Source organism: Astatotilapia calliptera, chromosome 11 (genome assembly GCF_964374335.1).
Source record: "Astatotilapia calliptera chromosome 11, fAstCal68.1, whole genome shotgun sequence".
NCBI classification, from domain to species: Eukaryota; Metazoa; Chordata; class Actinopteri; order Cichliformes; family Cichlidae; genus Astatotilapia; species Astatotilapia calliptera.
This window is the reverse complement of record NC_137432.1, coordinates 12,528,782-12,545,391: the sequence shown is the minus strand read 5'-3', so window position 1 is coordinate 12,545,391 and position 16,610 is coordinate 12,528,782. Positions and strand designations below refer to the sequence as shown.

Below are 16,610 nucleotides of genomic sequence, written 5' to 3'. Positions count from 1 at the left end.
CCTTGCTAGAATTAACTGAAACCTTAAAAAGACTGAATCAGGAGTGTCAAAAATAACCCCAAAGCCTGAGGGCCAAAATCGGCCTTGCAAAGACTCTATTCTGGACCCGTAACCGGCTTTGAAAAGTGTGAAGGAGGACACAGATTTTGGACTTTTACTACAAGCAAACACCTCTCCCACCATCATTCATAGTACACCGAAGTCATTACGTAATAGAAAAGCAATTAAATGACTGAAAATGTTCCATTTTTTCAATATATACTATAGAAATTTTAGGATTTCAATGTGCTACCAGAAATTTTACACACTTAAGACCCAAAGAGTCATGTTGACGGATTTCTTTTTTAATTTCTAAATTAAAGTTTTGACAGAGAGTTATGCTTCTTTGACTTTTTACTTAAGCTCAAAGAGGAGTGTAGGAGGCCCACGATGTAAAATGTGTTTGACATTCCTGCTCAAAATAGTCTTGAAAACTCAAGGTTTCGACGAGCATAAGCTGATGATTAAATAAAATGCCTCCAAAGAACACTGGATGAAATGTCAGGGTGAATATCTATACACATTTTTACCTTTAACGTACAGTCTATGATTGTGAGACATGACAAGAAAAATGGGAGATTTCCTGGACGACCACCCTAATCCCCTAAACTTTCACCCTTCCACCACTTTGGACAAAGCGGCATCCACGGTTGGTCTGTAAATAAAAAAAGGCTGACAAAAACTGCACAAAAAGCTTTTTTCCCCCTTTTTTGTCATCCTTGTCTCCCTCCTCTTGAGCAGCAGCCTTTCTGACGAGAGTAACCCCTGCAGAGAAAGGCTCCTTTTCATCACCCCCTCTGACCGCACAAACACACAGTGACAAACGGACAAGAAACACGAGTCCCAGTAAACGAAGTAAGGATGACAAACAAAGAGCTGGAGTTGAAAGCGTAAAATAATTGGTTGGAAAATTGTAGCTTTCTTCTCGTGGCGGTCTAGTAAATCATTCAGCTAATGCCAAAATTGTTAGTTCCTGTATTCACCATCCAAGCATTCTTTAATTTTAAATGCAGACCTTTCTCGTACTGACTACAAAGACGCTGCCAGCAAAATATTTGTATGCTATATCACCATAGAAACAAGCAGTCCACCTCTCACCCACTCTTCCAGATTAAAAAGAGAAAGGCACAAGCAGAAACTTCTCTCAAGACATGATGACAGCAGCTCATAACTCCAACTGGCTACGTGAAATTTGATCACAGCTTGGATTATGAGTGTTTTGGTCAATAGAACAACAGTTCACAGCAATAACTAGACAACCCTATGATATATTCACATAAGAAAAAAAATGAATATAAAGCATCTAGCTAAGCCAGCTACAAGTCACTGTGTGACTAATTAAACTAAAAGCATGCATGTTTTACAGCAATGCAGCATTAGCATTGGTGGAAAGTCCTTAAGCAAAATTATGTGCTACAGTACAGTTCTGAGGAATATGTTCTGCTTTCCTTTAGGCTATATGGTAGTATCGAAAACTCTGAATTAGTGCCACTTTTGCCAACAGCAAAATGTAATTTATGCTAAGGTAAGAGTAGGGCCACTCCAATTGATGAGCACTTCTTTTTTGGTGCTACAAGTATAATTAAATATTAATAACTTGTAAGGATAGTGGGATTCATTGTGTGTGTCATTTTTTGCTGCAGACCTACAAGCCCCTACTTCAGGAAAAAAATATTTTATTTTAGAACCATCTGGCTATAGGTGTATTTTTGGATCTAATACCTTCAGAGGAAGTACCTCCTTCTCTGTGTGCCTGCACAATCCCGGCCACAATCCCTCATCAGTGTTGAGACTTCGAGTTTTTATGTCCTTTGCCCAACTTCACGTGTTAGATAATGCTTCAAATAACAACCCAAATAAGTTCCTGGAAGTCTTACATGGCGAGTGCTGAATGACTAGACTTAGTTTGAGAAGGGCTTTGGTGTTAATACATACAGATTGAGAAAATCCATTTGAAATGTGTTTTTTTCTGCCAAAATATGTCAGGTATAAGAGCAAAGGCACCAACACAAGGACAAAATCAGGTTTTCTGACAGTAATAACATCTGTCAATGGTAAAGTTGTTAATGAAAAAAGTTTAAAAAAAGAGTCTAATGAAAAAAAACCTGCTGTGCTTCAAGTGGGCCTTCCACAGTTGCATAGCAACACCTAGAAATACATGTCTGTGTTCCCCGAAGCAGCTGTTTAATGGAAAGTGAAGGCTCTACGGGTCATCGATGTTGTATTTGCAAACAGGAACCGAATCCGATATGTCCATGCTCGTGCATGTATGCAACGAGCAGCTGTTTTTAAGTGTTCAGATGTGCTTCGTGAAAAAACAAACATCAAAAAACATCATTCAGTGCACCTGTAATAAGCCAAGAAATTATTCTCCTCCTACCTTTGTGGTTGAAGAGGCCCTCCATCTCCATGGAGGACCTGGAGTGAGCGATGCAGAGCATGGAGCAGGGCACAATGCCCTCCTGGGCTGGCGAGCGATCCGTGGTCCGGACCAAGCACCAGTCCGGCTTGTCGTGCAGTCGCTCCAAAACCTCAACAGTCTGGCCGCGGCGGACTGTCAGCTCCCCGTTGCTTCCGCCGTTACTGGCCACAAAGTCGTGTATGACCACTGTGAGTTCACAGCCACCAGAGAGCTGGAAGGGAAACAACAGTACTCTGAATGTTTTTTCAAGAGGATAACCTCCATATTAATAGGTGTTAGGCTAGTGTGTAGAAAAATTTCCAAACAATCCATTATTGCCTCATTGTGTTCCCTTAGAATATACATAAACATTTCTGAGTAGTTTTCTGCATTTTATTAATCTTATCACCAACACTTGCTCGATGTTAAATAATAACCCTGCAATAAAACTTTCCCCGGCAATTAATTAATAACTGTAAAGCAGATGTGCCCACACAATATCATGTGCTAACAGCACAGGGACTCAAGAAGCTCTGTACAGTGTAAGAATGAACCGGTGACTCATCCAAGCTCAACCGAATAAAACGTCATTCTGACGACGTGATCGTCTATGAAAGGAAAGGCAATTTTAGGTAGAGGTGGAGCGAGTCGGGATTAGTCATTTTTCTCACTGGTTATTTTAAAAGGTTTGTCCTTTTAACATGTGAGTGAAAAAGCAGCTGCTAGTCGCTAATGATGCTTTGATCTGTTGTGGAGGCACAGAGGGTGAGCAAATGTGGCTATTCTGCAAACACAAGAGCAGAAAAGATAGAACATTTAAAATGTTTTATGCAATTACAATTCTGGGAAATACGGACCTGAAAACATTTAATATATTAATACTATAATTGTTGCAATGGACATTCTCTGTTTTTAATGCTGTAGTTCAGTAATCACTGGGAGTATAATTGTCATCTTTGAATGACACGTTTTCAAGAAGGAAAACTTGTGTTTATTTATGTTAAACATAAAAATTATTAGCAACAGATGAACAGTCTTGGAAATGGAGTGAAGCCATGCAGCAGTCATTAGCTACACACTCTGCAGTGTAAATACTCTGTAAAACTCTGTAAATACTGTAAAAACGTCCCATGTTTTCCGATACTTACCACTGCTCTAACTGCTTGTGTGCGCTTCCATTTGAGTCTTTCAAAGCATATATTATTGCTCAATATTTTATTCACAGCACACTGCACTGCATTAATTGTCACAGCAAAGCAAAGCAGATTATCTGAAACATACCCTTTGGTAGTGGGGCAAAGCCAGAGAGCTTAGGAGCTGAGAAATGGGATGTGAGCTCCTGTCTCCAAACCTGTCCATTGTTTTCCACTCCCTCATTGCAAGAAAAGTTCCAAAAAAAGATAGAAAAACTCTACAGAGCAGAGTTATCTGTGTCTCAGTCCACTAAAGTTCGAATCACACTAAGGGAATGCAGGGAAGCAGGTAAGTAGAAGTTAAAAAAGAGGAATAATCATTCATTTTCAATTAGTATTAAAATTCCTGATCCCAACATTCCAAAGCCAGTAGAAAACTTCCTGCTGTCCACTGTAATTACACTCCTCTGTGGGTCCTTACAATCAGACTATTGAAGATTAAATGATTCCTTCTCTTGTGTCACTTTCCAGAAGCGGCGCAATTAATCCACCCGTGTCTTTTAACAATTACTTTCACACTGAACCTTTCATCAAGAAAAACAAAACACACACACCGGGAAAATTAGCGGTAAAAACATTCTGGTAGCCTGTATTTTGAAGCAAAGAGTAAGATCGATAGCTGTGAGGACTTAAAACTGTGCTCTCCTGTCTGGCATACAGACGAGCATCCTCTGTGAAGTGAGCGTGGGAGGCTGAAGCTGCTGACACACAACAAGTCAGTCACTAAAGCTGAAAAGCACACAGGAACACGAGCGCGCACACACACGGCAACACAAACACGCCACTGTCACTTCCCCTTGAATGAAACGTCTCATGGAGTCCGCACAAAGCGAGAGATAAAGAGATGCATTCAAAAAGTGAGAATGAGATGCTAATTTGAATTTGCAGGTGTTACTGTGTTTCAAATGTGTATGCATGTGACTGCTGCCTAAACTGAGGCACTGTGACTAATTAATCAGTGTCTGTGATAGTTTAGACTTCAGCGGATGCTCCTCACCCCCTCGACCATTAAAATTTCACATTTGGGTCATGTGAAACGACTGCAACTCAAGCGTGAAAATAAGGAACCGATGCAGGAGTCCAGTGATCAGTTTATAATTAGTATGAGATAAACGTACGGGGAGGCTATTTTATCTGTGTGTGTGTGTGCTGCATGTTTTTTAGCTTTACAGTTGATCATACTGAGCGTAGGAGGACAAGCCTTCTGTGGTGCTATTACCAGATATAACCACAGCCACAAGCGCAAATACACACGAAAAAACAAACACACACATGCCGCTTTAAAGCTCTGAGAGTCGGGCTGTTTCTTCCTCCTAACACAATCAAACAATTTCACAGGAAACGACTTGAGGACAGTCGACTGCATCTAAGCATTTTGCACATTTGTTTTGTGTTTTTTTTTTTTTACAATCGTATTACTGAGTGACAGCATTAATCGACAGCAGAGCTGCAATGTGACTGCATGAACTGCACAGTAAGACAGGACAAAATAAAAACAAAAAAAAGAAATAAATAGCACTGAAAACTTGACTATTTTTAATGTGGCTAAAGTGCTTCCCTTACATACTGGTTATGACGAACGTCCGCGTGAGTTGTGTTTTTACCTTATCGCTGTCCAGTGTGTTCTGGGACGTACGTGAGGCAATAGAGATGGTATCAGGTTGGCTGCTGGCGTCTCCCTGGCTGTCCAGCTCCTCTCCATCCCTGCAGGCAGGCATCATTACAGCAGACCCATAATTACTATGACCAATAAACATGACATTTACCCTATAGGGCTATCTTCACGCCATATAGTTTTGTTCGGCTGAAATGCTTCTAGGCATTATCATGAAACTGATTTCTTTTCTTTTTTTTGCCTGACAGTAATCTACTTTTAGCTCACCTTCTGCCTTTGTGTTTAGTTGTGGTGGCTTTAGGGATGTGGATGGGTTCCTTCAGAGCTCCACGCAGGTGGATTGTTCGCTCCTGTATGACTTCCCGAATGTGTTTGATCCAGTCCTGCTTATTCTCAATACTTGAAGCCTGGTGCATAACAGATAACTGGGTTAGATATATGTTAGATTTCAAGGTTTCTTAAGTGCACAGTACTGTTTTCTCTTTTTTAAATACAATGACAGCATTAATAGCAAGAAAAACACAGGTCTACAAATAAGGCCTAATTTAGTTATTTTAATTCTCTCTCTTCCCACAGTGTGCTTAAGCCCTGCAGTCTTTAACTTGACTCACATGTCTATATGATGAGCACATATTCACTCAGAGCCCCAAAAAGCAACCACGGTCTATTACTGTGTTTATTTACGTCACAGATTCAATGTGTAGATGCAGCTTTCATCCTATAACCACCCTCATTTGAGTCTTCCCTTCCTTTTTCACTTAGCAACCAGGACCATGACTTCCATGGAGCCGAGTTATATAAGATACAGTTTAAGATGATCATCAGAAGTTATGTAATAAGACAGAAAGCTGTACAGCACACATTGCCAAATCGTAACACACCCCGGGAGCCTTTCTCTGTGTCAGTCTCAAAAAGCAAACGCATATCTACACACACACAGCATGCATAAAACATTGCTTCTGACTCACTGCGTGAGAATTACCAAGTCGCTTGTGAGGTTTGGATTATGACCCATCAACTGCTATGCTAATGTGATGAGTGAAGAAGCAGCAGAAAGTAACACTCCACCCCCTTAAAGGGACTGAACTTTGTTGGCTGAACAAAAGGAGCCAGGGAGGATTTAGTGAGGATGAACTATAGACATGAAGTAACACTTCTTCATGTATCAAAAACCTTACCACTTCCTGTGATCATATGAGAAGTACGTCCATATGAAAAAGAGCGTTTTCACAGGACTTTATGCATTCCTCTGAGAAACACAGCACACCCAAGATTCAGCGGCTTGTAGAACCACTTTTAACACCAATAACTTGAACTGTTTGACTTCTTCAGTCTCACACATAATTGCGGAGGAAATCTGCCCCAGTCTTTTTTACAATGTAGCTTCACTTCATTGAGGTTTATGTGTTTATGTATAGCTCTCCTAAGGTCTTGCCACGGCATTTCAGTTAGTTTGGCATCTGGACTTTGACTGAGCCACTGAAACACCTTGATTCATTCCATTTTCAAAGGACGTTGTTCCAGACGTCTTGTAGTTTGTTCAGATGCAACTTTTGCAAACCTAAGCTCTGCAGCCATGCTCTTTTTAGAGAGAAGAGGTTTTCTCCTGGCGATGCTTCAGCACAAGCCACACTTGTTCAGCTATTTTCCAGTTGAACTTTAAGTTTGAGCATAATCTGACCTTAGTTTGAATTTGCTGGGATAGCCACACTCTTGGGAAGATTGCATTAACACACACTTCAACACTCAAACAGCTGGTTTTATGGAAGTGCTCACATTCACTGGTCATTTAATCAAGTACTTGTGATTAGCAGCACTTGGCTGCTTTTTACTCTCTTATTTCCCATGGAAGCAGTAAGGGTGTACTTAGTTTTTCACTGTACTGTATATAGAGCCCTATGAAAACTTTCTTCACACAACTTTATAGTAACAATGCTAGAAAAGCTTTTTTGCAAGAGGATTACTTCTAAAATGATTACATCAGATCTGTTATAATATTCAAGGCTTTCAGTAAATCTGTTGGTTAATCTTAAAATACTGTTAAAATAAATATGAATGCAATGACTCTTTCCATAACCCATCGAAGTCAACATCTTCATACCTTCAGAACAATCTTGTTGTCTGAGGTTGGGGTCCTCCCCAACCAGAGGGCAAACTTGCAAGGATCTCCCTCCACATGTTCTGTCACTCCAAGCTCTGACGTCTGATGAGATGAAAAATGTGCAAATAAATTAGACGAAATATAAAAATATCTCAGATCTACCATCCTACAGTTGCATTCTTCTGCTAAGTTTTTTAAGACTTAACATCTTTATCATTACTTCATATTATTTTTTTATGCAGTTGTGTCTAATTTAGACATATTCAGCGTTATGGCCAAGGTCACAGTGAATGGTACGATTTGAAAGAATTCCCTCGAGGTGATCGAGAGATATCAAGTTCAAAATGGGAGCGGCGGACAAACAGGCTGACTCATAGAAGTAGGGGCAACTGAGAAGCATTCTGTCTCCAGCCACAACCGTTGCCATCACAGAGGCATAAAAATATGTGATAACAGCCTTGTAACCCAGATAAAAACAACAGGTGTCTCAAAGGACCTGGCGTGGATCCACTCAGTACAGCCGGATAAAACAATTCTTACAAAGAGCTTGCTCTTGTAGAGGTATTTGCTGCGCCCATTAGAGTCTTTCACTTCTTTGCTGAAGACCAGAGACATCTCAAAGAGGAAGAGGTGTCGATCCCGACCCTTCCGGATAAGAGTCTTAGGATCCCAGACCTGGAAGGACTCCTGGAGTATCAGCTCTCCCTGGGAGTCGATGTTTCCATCAAATCCTGAGGTAGTGAAAGGAAAATCAGGGAAGAATCACCTAAGGGGGCTTTCTTGTTTCTGCAGTAAATGCAAATATGTTTGTAGGAGGCAAGTTGAAAAAATTTACTTCTGACTCACAGCTGAGTCAGAAATACAACTGACTATAAAAGTGAGCAACATATTTCGTTTTCTCTCAAAATAGCAAAGTGACAGTTCAGTCACTGGCTACAGACAAGCAAAGAAAAACATACTAGCAGATGTACACATATGTATACCCACCCTCCAGCATAGAGAGGTGCATGGCATCGTTGGCTCTCTTGGGGACACTGAGCATCACTTCCAGGCCATCCTTGATCTCCCCTTTTCCTTCCTCACAGCATGTTAACAGTTCCTACAGTGGAGCACACAAACGTGTCAATCCAGTGGCATTTAAATACAAAACCTTCTTAAGATTCATTTAAATGTATGCTCTACCTTTAGAAGCAACTGGTATTTTGTGATTCTTTGGACTGGCTTGATCAGGTAAGAGGAGATAGAGTTTGCGAGACGATGTCTTTGCTGAATTTCCTGTAAATTGAAAAAGGAAAGAGACACTTTTACAGGAAAGTGCTTCATTCATTCTAAATCATGCAGCACACAGAGGAACCATGAGAGTTAAATTAATTATGATTCGAAGTGAGTCAATTTCAGATATAAAATGCAAATTTAGTATTTCTACTCCCCGAGGATGAACAGAAAAGATTAATGCTGTTGGTAATATCTTACATCAAAGTAGGGTCCAGCATGTTCCACGATGAGCTGAGTTGAATCTGGCTTGTTCTTACAGTAGTTCACATACATCTGAAACTTATCAGCCTTAGCAGGAAAAATAACAGCAGTATTTATTCACCAGAGATATGGATAAAACATAAACCTTTTTAGAAGAAATGGACTATTGTACTATGTCATGTTTTAGCATTTAACATAGTGTAGAAAGAAACAAATTACTAAGGTGCAAGTTTATCTCTTACCCAGGTTACAAAACAATGGCCGACATCTTCTGGAAGCTGCTCGTACTTTTCTAACTCCTTCAGGAAAATACTGTACAGAAAGAGGAAAAGGTAGACGGTCAAATTTCAGGGTCAAACTGTGGATTCACTGCACCTAACAATGATTTTTTTTTAAATCAACCGATATTGATGGTAAGGAAAACAAAGTGTCACAAAATAATGCACTACTGACTTGTGATGAAACTCATAGAGGTCCTGCATGTTCCCAAAAATGATGTGTTCCTTGTTGACAATACCAGGAGGAATTTCCTCCACGCCGCTGGTCATTTCCCACAGGTAGGTCTGCACAGACGCGCACGCCACAGAATAATTAATTCATCACCTAGACTTGTGTCTAGCTTAAAGAAAAAGTAAACTGGCAGTGTAACCAAATGGAAATCATTTTAAAGAAAAATATCGTCATAATTCAAGAACAAAGAATGAAATGCGTAAAGTTTTATTTGTATTGCACCTTTCAAGATAAACATCAAAGTGCTTCACAACAAAAAGAGTAAAAAGTATGAACAAAAAGCTACCTATGAGAAAGTTTAAAAAGATGCGTTTTCAGCTGTTTAGTGAAGACTCGCGTCTGTTACAATACTTACATCCATACACTCCCGTAGGTCTCGTACATAGGCTTTCTCTGTTTGAATCAGCTCTGCCATTATAAATCTGAAACGATATAAATATTGGGAAATACAGAAAGTGATGCACACGGCACACTGCTGTGACTGACAAAATGCAAGTAAATATAACTCAAAAACAAAAGGATTTCTGAAGAGATTAAAGATTGCAATTTAGATCAACACTTTAGAAGAAACGAAGAAGAAGAAATTAAAGGATTTTATGAACAATTTATCCACAGATGTGCTTGTAAAACCTGTACTTTTTTGTTTCTTAAAGATGACTTCATGACGTCAATGAGTTAAACAAACCAATCGGTATGATAGAAGTAATCCGTGTGTGTGTAAATATTACAAAAAAATTGGTTAACAAGGAAAGACACATAGAACAGCTCTATGTGGAAGCATTATAATTCCCCTTGCTTATAGCTGCTTATGAGTAGTTACAACAGATATTTTTTACAGCATCAGCAACACAAAGTTGTGCCATTAAAGCTCATAACTCTGTGTCGTTGTGCACTATAAACTGTTTTTGTACACACTTGAATGAATCTGAGGTAATCAGGATGATATTTACAACCCGTCTGCTGCCCTTACTCTTTCCTTCGTGCTGATTTCCTCTTCTCCTCATTGAGTTCATGGGCAGCGTCCCGCAACTTGACCTCTGACCCTGGAGCACTGGCTGGAATGATGTCCAGTTGCAACTCTTTACTCTGAGAACACAGGAGCCAAGGGGTATTATGTGGTGCACAACAGGCCACATCAGTCACTCAGCAGTTCCACACACCAGTGGGTGATTTATCAGCAGTTAAACAAACAGGATTCAGCCCAGGTGTAGTTTATTTGGGCTATATCAATGTTAATCCCATCAAGCACAAAATGATTTTTGAAAAGCTGAAAGTCGAAGCAAACGGTCATAATGCATAGTTATATCTCGCAAATACACATATATGCGTGCAATTTCATTTTTAAAGCTGCTTGAAAGATCAGATATGGTGTTATCAGCGATGGGCACTCACGGCTTTGTTTGAGTCGGAAGAAATGCCAAGCGCTGATTCCAGGCAGGTTCGGTATTTGTCCATGCGGAGAGAGAAGTCCCTGTAGCGCTTGTCCACCGAGGACACCCATTTCTTTATTTCCGAGGCATGGGCGTGGCCCTTGTCACAAAACCCATCCGCCAGCTGGATCAACAGCTTTACCCGCTCTTTGGTTTGCTGTCAATAGAGAGGGAGGGGGCACAGAGTGGAGAGGGATGGCCATACAGAGGAAAGGTAGATGGCAGAGAAAAAGAAAGAGAGTGTTAGGAAACAGTGTGTTGCCTGATGGACACAATAGACTGCTCCCTAACATAATAACAGCGACACAGTAAAGAGGAAACAGGACAATATGCCGCCCTGGGAAAGGGCCTCACAGCAGAGGGTGAGACTGTGCAAATATACACGCAACGCAACCAGTAAGTAGCAGGTAGGAAAAAAACTGCAAACAGGCTCGTCCTCCTTCTTTTATGGATAAATAAACAGACATAAATGTACACACACATACCTTTGCTGTGATCTGGAAATCTTCATGTTCCTTCAGTAGCTCCTGTGTGTGGTGAATGCTCGACCCGGTGGATGTGTGAGTGGACAGGTAAAACTCCCCAGTGTCATGGATCCACTCCAGGGCCTGAGGAAACAGCCAATCACAAATGAGTATGTATACAGTGAAGGGATTTTAGTTTAACACAGACTACCCAAATCTGAGGACCTAATGCACTTAAAACTACAAAAAAATATAAAAAATAAACCCTTAGTGTATTATGTAGTATGTATATGTATATTTAAACTAACAATAATTCTTGTGTTTAAACTGATTGTGGTCTCTCAGTAGTATTTTCTGCCATACAGATTGCCTCTAAGACTCCCTTTATAATTCCCTACGATCACATTCATGGGACTTCTGGATGAGGAAAGTTGACATCAGTATGACCTTGTGAAAATAACAAGGAAATATTATGCATCATTTTATGTTTTTTGGTTTCCCTCCAGATCCAATCATTTAACACGTATTAAAATAATTAGTTAGTTCCTAAATTTCTAGCATTCACTTAAAATATGTCCTATTTAATTTCTATCCTTATTAGTGTTTGCGTACTTTAAAACTGGGTCTACCTCCCAACCAGTGATGGCAGAACTGGTCCAGTCAAACTGTGAGACCAGAAACAAGCCCTGGGCCCTGGGGATAAAACCTGGACCAGCCTAGAATAGCCATGTCCTAGAAACACGCTCGATGTCATCTGGCTTTATTGGCTAAGAGAATTGGTCCGTGCATACACCCGAACACCACAAGAGGGAGCCAAGTGGCTTATATTAAACAACCTAAGGCACCCTAGTACAGGAAAATAGAGTGCAGTTTCAAACTTGCTTTGGCTCTCTCATGCCATGTTTAAATAAAGCATTCCAGTTATGAGCTCAGTTTGTAGAGTGTAAGGGCATCCCGCCTGCTACTGCAAACAATATTAACCAAACTTTTCTCAAAGTGAGACATGTTTGAATGGGAAATATTGAGTGTTCTTTGGAACTGTGGTCTAGCTCAGTTCTCTTATTCTTCACAGAAAAGCTTCCCAAGGTCAGGTTGACATGTAGGGGGGGGGAAAGAGTTGAAGAGATGCTTTGGAAATGCTTTCCAGTAACTCTAACCTTTATATGTCCTGTGCCACATAATGGTAGCCATCCTTAAGACATTTATACATATCACTGCCTGTTTGCAGCACTTCCAGTTGAATGTGCCATTATAAAGAAACACTAACTCATTGTTTAATTCAAAAAGAGAGACAAAACAAGATGGAAGTTGCAGCTGCTCGCCAACAAAACGAATATGCTGATATACTCCCACTCCAAACACGAGGCTTATTTCTACTTCTCAGTCTGCAGTAAATCAAACACCACAATGCAGTTATCTGCTGAGCCTCATGATCAGATTGTGCTTATTCCCACTGCACATATAAACAAGCACACACCTGTTTGGCGCTGCGTTCAAACACTACATATTGCTGGCACTGGTCCAGTCTCCGCTTCCTCATGGTCCAGAAGTGAAGCACTCTGTTTTCTCTCTGCAGCAGCTCATTCAAGATATCTGATGAATCGACACAAGCACTTTGTTTATTCGAGTCGGTTACGAATTTCTGCTTAACACGCAAACAAACGCAGGAAAAAAAAATTGAACGCATGAAATCAAAACTTCGCAGAATTATTAAAATGGTGCAAGGAAAGTTAAAAAAAAAGCCCTTTTAATCATGGAATAGTTCACACATCTGTTAATATTAATGTTTATGTTCGTGCATTTGTTATTAGCCTTACATGCAAAAGCACTGATGGATTTATGCCACTGTCAGCATAAACTCTAGTTTAGTGTAACACTGTATACGTGCAGTAATCAAAGAGAGGTGAGAAATTGCTATAACCCTCCCACAAATACTCAGGAAGTGGGCGATCTCCCCCAGACTGGGAATAGCAAAAGTCCATCACAGTCTTTTATCTTATTGCAAATTAGCAGCAGTGTTGTTGAGACAAAATGCTATTATGTAAATGTGTTTACTGCTTCAATAAACCTAGATGAGAGAATTGTGCAGCTGTAATTTTCAGTGAACACATCTATCACTGTGACTGCATGCATTCAGACTTGTTTTCTTTTGAAAGTGACATATGAAGGACCACTGCCCTGACTTTTATTTAAAAGCTCTGGGGAACTTTCCAATCAGACATGAAGAGATGTTAAGATGCCATCGAGTTAACGGCAATGAGTGCATGTCTGAAAGGGGCTTAGGTTTATACCAACTGTGTAAAAAACATTTGTAATGATTCCTGTAAACTGTAATAATGAGATCCAGAAAGGATGACAGTTATCTCTGAGGTGTTTACTTACTCTTAACCTGAGTCTCTGGAGCTTTGACGTGGGACAGCATGCCAGGCATGTTGACGCTGTTTCTGTGCAGGTACTTCAAGAAAACATCAGCGTTGCGTCTGGCTAGCGTACAAGCCTGTAATTGTGCAGAAAGAACCCGAATGTTACTCAGCGGGTCAACACATTCATATCCTTATAATCAGAGGTTGCAATGGGAATTGGAACCCTAAGATCCAGGGTAGAAGCGCAGCGGCGAGCATGCCTGTTTCACAAGCCCTAGACAGTACAACGTTGGACTTTTCCTTTTGCTACCAAATGTATTTATATTTATCAAACATCACTTGTTGAGCAGTCTTTACCTTTGAAAACAGTCTCTCATCTTTCTTTTGTACATCTTTCTCTATCTCTGAGTGAACTTCTCACACATTAGCTCTTTTTTTCTCCCTGCAAACATGGAAACACTACCTTTAACTAACATGTGCTACTTCAAAATGTAACTGCTAATACTCTCGCTCCTTTTTTGTCACGGTAGCTAGAGTGGGTGTCCTGGGTTACGTCTTTTGTCTGCCTTTTGAATGCTTCGTTCCACCAGATGAGCTGGAGGAGTTGGCTGGGAAGAGGGAAGTCTGGGCTTCTCTGCTTGGGGTGCTGCCTCTGTAACCCTGCCCCACATAAGTGGCAAAAAAATGGATGGCTTGATAGCTAGATGCTGAAATACCAAGAGCCCAACATTTACTGACGCTTGCGTACGCTTGACGAGGACAAAAAGTAAATAAAATGTGTGTAGACTGTGCAGATGGGATCAAGGCTAACATTACTTTCTCAGCAGTAGCAGCTGTTAGCAACAACAAGCGGCAGCACATTAATAATGAACTCACTTGATCTTATTTTGCATTAAACTGCCTGTCAGATTTAATTACTGTGCAGGAATGCCATTCTGGATCAGTCCAGGCCACATTAACCCCCCTAAAATGCTGACGTTTATTTTCGTATTTGCAATAAAATCATCGTTCTCACCTTGAGGAAGGCCTCTTTCTGCTCCAGATGTTTGCTGACCATGGGAGTGACATGGTCTGATTCACTGTTAGGGCCCAGTTTATCAGCACCACCGCACCAGTCTTCTTCTCTCTTATACTCCTGCTCGAGGCTTTCTAGCACACTGCACACCTACGACACAGATGACACAGTGCAGTTTGTAAAAAAAAACTGCTCTTCGGTAATCCACTCCTGGTCTACACTTTCATGCAACCTGTGCAAATTCGGGCTGCTGGAAGCAATTTTCTTATCCGAATGTAAGTCTGCAGGCACTAACTTTGGGGACTGATGCTTACCAGGGAAAGAGAATGTTTTTAAACTTAAATTTATACTAAAATTACTCATACACTAAGATCAGATATTACTTTGGTGGCACCCACTCCCACACTCATATGCATTCACGTGCACAAACAATAATACCTGTTCAGAGGTCTTGTAGAAAGCCACAGAAGCATTAACCAGCTTAAGTCTGTCCTCCATCTTTAGCATCAGCTGCTGCCAGTGGTCTGCCACCTTCAAGTCAAACAAAATAAATCAGTTTACCAGCCACTGCACTGCCCGCACTATTTTCCCTCAGAGACAACACAAAGCAACAATACCTTTTCTGCACAGTCTCTGATCATATCCATGTCATAGTGGTTTGCCTGGAGTAGAGCCTCAGCTTTCTGCTGTACCTGCAGCGCGCTCTGATGGGTTTTCTGCACGCAGGGGAAGGGTGATATGAAAAACAATGAATTTCAGGTGGTACATGAATCTGTATCTCACAACGATTGCTTTGAAAATTCGACCTCAGCTTCCTCTTGGCCCCACGGGGCACTTTGGTAGAGATCTGTGAACTGGGAAGCAACAAAGTAAAGGCAATATAAACAAAAGCTGTGTCTGATTATAGCTGTGCCATAAAGGTTGTCCTAGAGTGAGCATTTCGGAGAGGAAATGAGATCGAGGGTAACAAAAAAAAAAAAAAAAAACAGTATCTGGTGATGTTTGAGTTAAAGTGCATAGCCCGAGAGTAAGGCTTTTGCTTCCTGCTGGACTCGGGGCAGTCGAGGATAAACAAAAGAAAAAAATTAACGATATCTTGCTAGCTTTGATAATATTTTTGTGGGATAAGTCTTAAGTCCGAAGCATCTGCTGTGTACAATTAAGAAAGATATTACTTTTTTCCCTTCACTAGTGCTGGGGTGGGAATCAGGGGTGTGCAGCATGTGTTAAAATTCCACTCTGACTTACACAACAATAAAAAACAATGTTCTTCTATGTGTGAATTGTTGCATGTATGTCAGCGTCGTAGAAGTAGGTCAGGCACAGGCCTGCATTAAAATGAACCAATGCACCCCGAATAATCAGGGGTAAAGAGGAGAAGGAAAATAAGGGGGAAAGGTAAAAGCAGCGAGAGAAGAAAGAGAGGGGTATAGATGCCGGTTATTCATAATTCCATTTCATGGCTGACTTGTGATCAGACGGAGAGGCCGTGTGCAGCGATATCAGCCTTAAAAAGAGTTTTAGAAAAGCAAAAGGTTGGAAGATGAAGGGCAAGAAAGCGACACGGGAGCAGAAGCGAGGATGGAAAAGGCAACTAGACCTTTAAAAATGAATCAAGGTAAACCTGGTGAAAGGGGGAAGGGCGGGGAATTAAGTTTTTACAAAAAACACAGAAGCAAAAAAATGAGGCAGCTGAGTTTCTTGTACCTCTATTGCATGTTGAAATTGTTCGTGCTCCTTTTGCAGCTGTTCGGCCTCTTGTAAGGAACTGGCTGTGATCAGACCTGCGTTCAGCATCGACTCACCATTACGGATCCAACCCAGCACCTACAGCACAACAGAAAGCTTCGAAATTTATCTTCGAAAAGAGTGGGATTAAATTTATTATGACATTTTAAAAACAACTGAAAAACAAAAAAAAGTGGACTGGTCGTTTATTTTTTAGCTACTTCTCTATTCTGCTATATTTTACTGTCGGTACTCTGTGACAGAAATGCTCATTT

At 40.7% G+C, this 16,610-nt stretch overlaps 1 protein-coding gene and 1 long non-coding RNA gene across 5 annotated transcripts in view; one reads left to right on the top strand and one right to left on the bottom strand.

Moving 5' to 3' along the window:
- Window positions 1–16,610, bottom strand: part of triob (trio Rho guanine nucleotide exchange factor b) — a 112,585-nt gene that overhangs the window by 24,248 nt on the left and 71,727 nt on the right. For all 4 annotated transcript variants that reach the window (XR_013912049.1, XM_026185031.2, XM_026185036.2 and 1 more), the window contains 20 exons: window positions 16,315–16,434; window positions 15,225–15,323; window positions 15,046–15,138; window positions 14,608–14,757; window positions 13,612–13,726; window positions 12,707–12,822; window positions 11,251–11,373; window positions 10,728–10,922; window positions 10,306–10,421; window positions 9,691–9,757; window positions 9,279–9,388; window positions 9,068–9,137; window positions 8,823–8,912; window positions 8,532–8,624; window positions 8,337–8,448; window positions 7,890–8,080; window positions 7,350–7,451; window positions 5,516–5,655; window positions 5,238–5,337; window positions 2,420–2,672 (listed from right to left, as the gene is read on the bottom strand). Coding sequence is in view for 3 of the 4 variants with exons in the window: in XM_026185031.2 (XP_026040816.1) it covers window positions 2,420–2,672; window positions 5,238–5,337; window positions 5,516–5,655; window positions 7,350–7,451; window positions 7,890–8,080; window positions 8,337–8,448; window positions 8,532–8,624; window positions 8,823–8,912; window positions 9,068–9,137; window positions 9,279–9,388; window positions 9,691–9,757; window positions 10,306–10,421; window positions 10,728–10,922; window positions 11,251–11,373; window positions 12,707–12,822; window positions 13,612–13,726; window positions 14,608–14,757; window positions 15,046–15,138; window positions 15,225–15,323; window positions 16,315–16,434 (2,455 nt within the window). In the remaining variant the exon portion in view is untranslated. The remainder of the gene's footprint in view (window positions 1–2,419; window positions 2,673–5,237; window positions 5,338–5,515; window positions 5,656–7,349; window positions 7,452–7,889; window positions 8,081–8,336; window positions 8,449–8,531; window positions 8,625–8,822; window positions 8,913–9,067; window positions 9,138–9,278; window positions 9,389–9,690; window positions 9,758–10,305; window positions 10,422–10,727; window positions 10,923–11,250; window positions 11,374–12,706; window positions 12,823–13,611; window positions 13,727–14,607; window positions 14,758–15,045; window positions 15,139–15,224; window positions 15,324–16,314; window positions 16,435–16,610) is intronic.
- On the top strand, window positions 10,944–16,525 carry LOC145431756 (uncharacterized). Its single transcript, XR_013912050.1, has 3 exons — window positions 10,944–11,172; window positions 11,287–11,399; window positions 16,354–16,525. It is a non-coding gene; the product is annotated as an uncharacterized LOC145431756 (long non-coding RNA).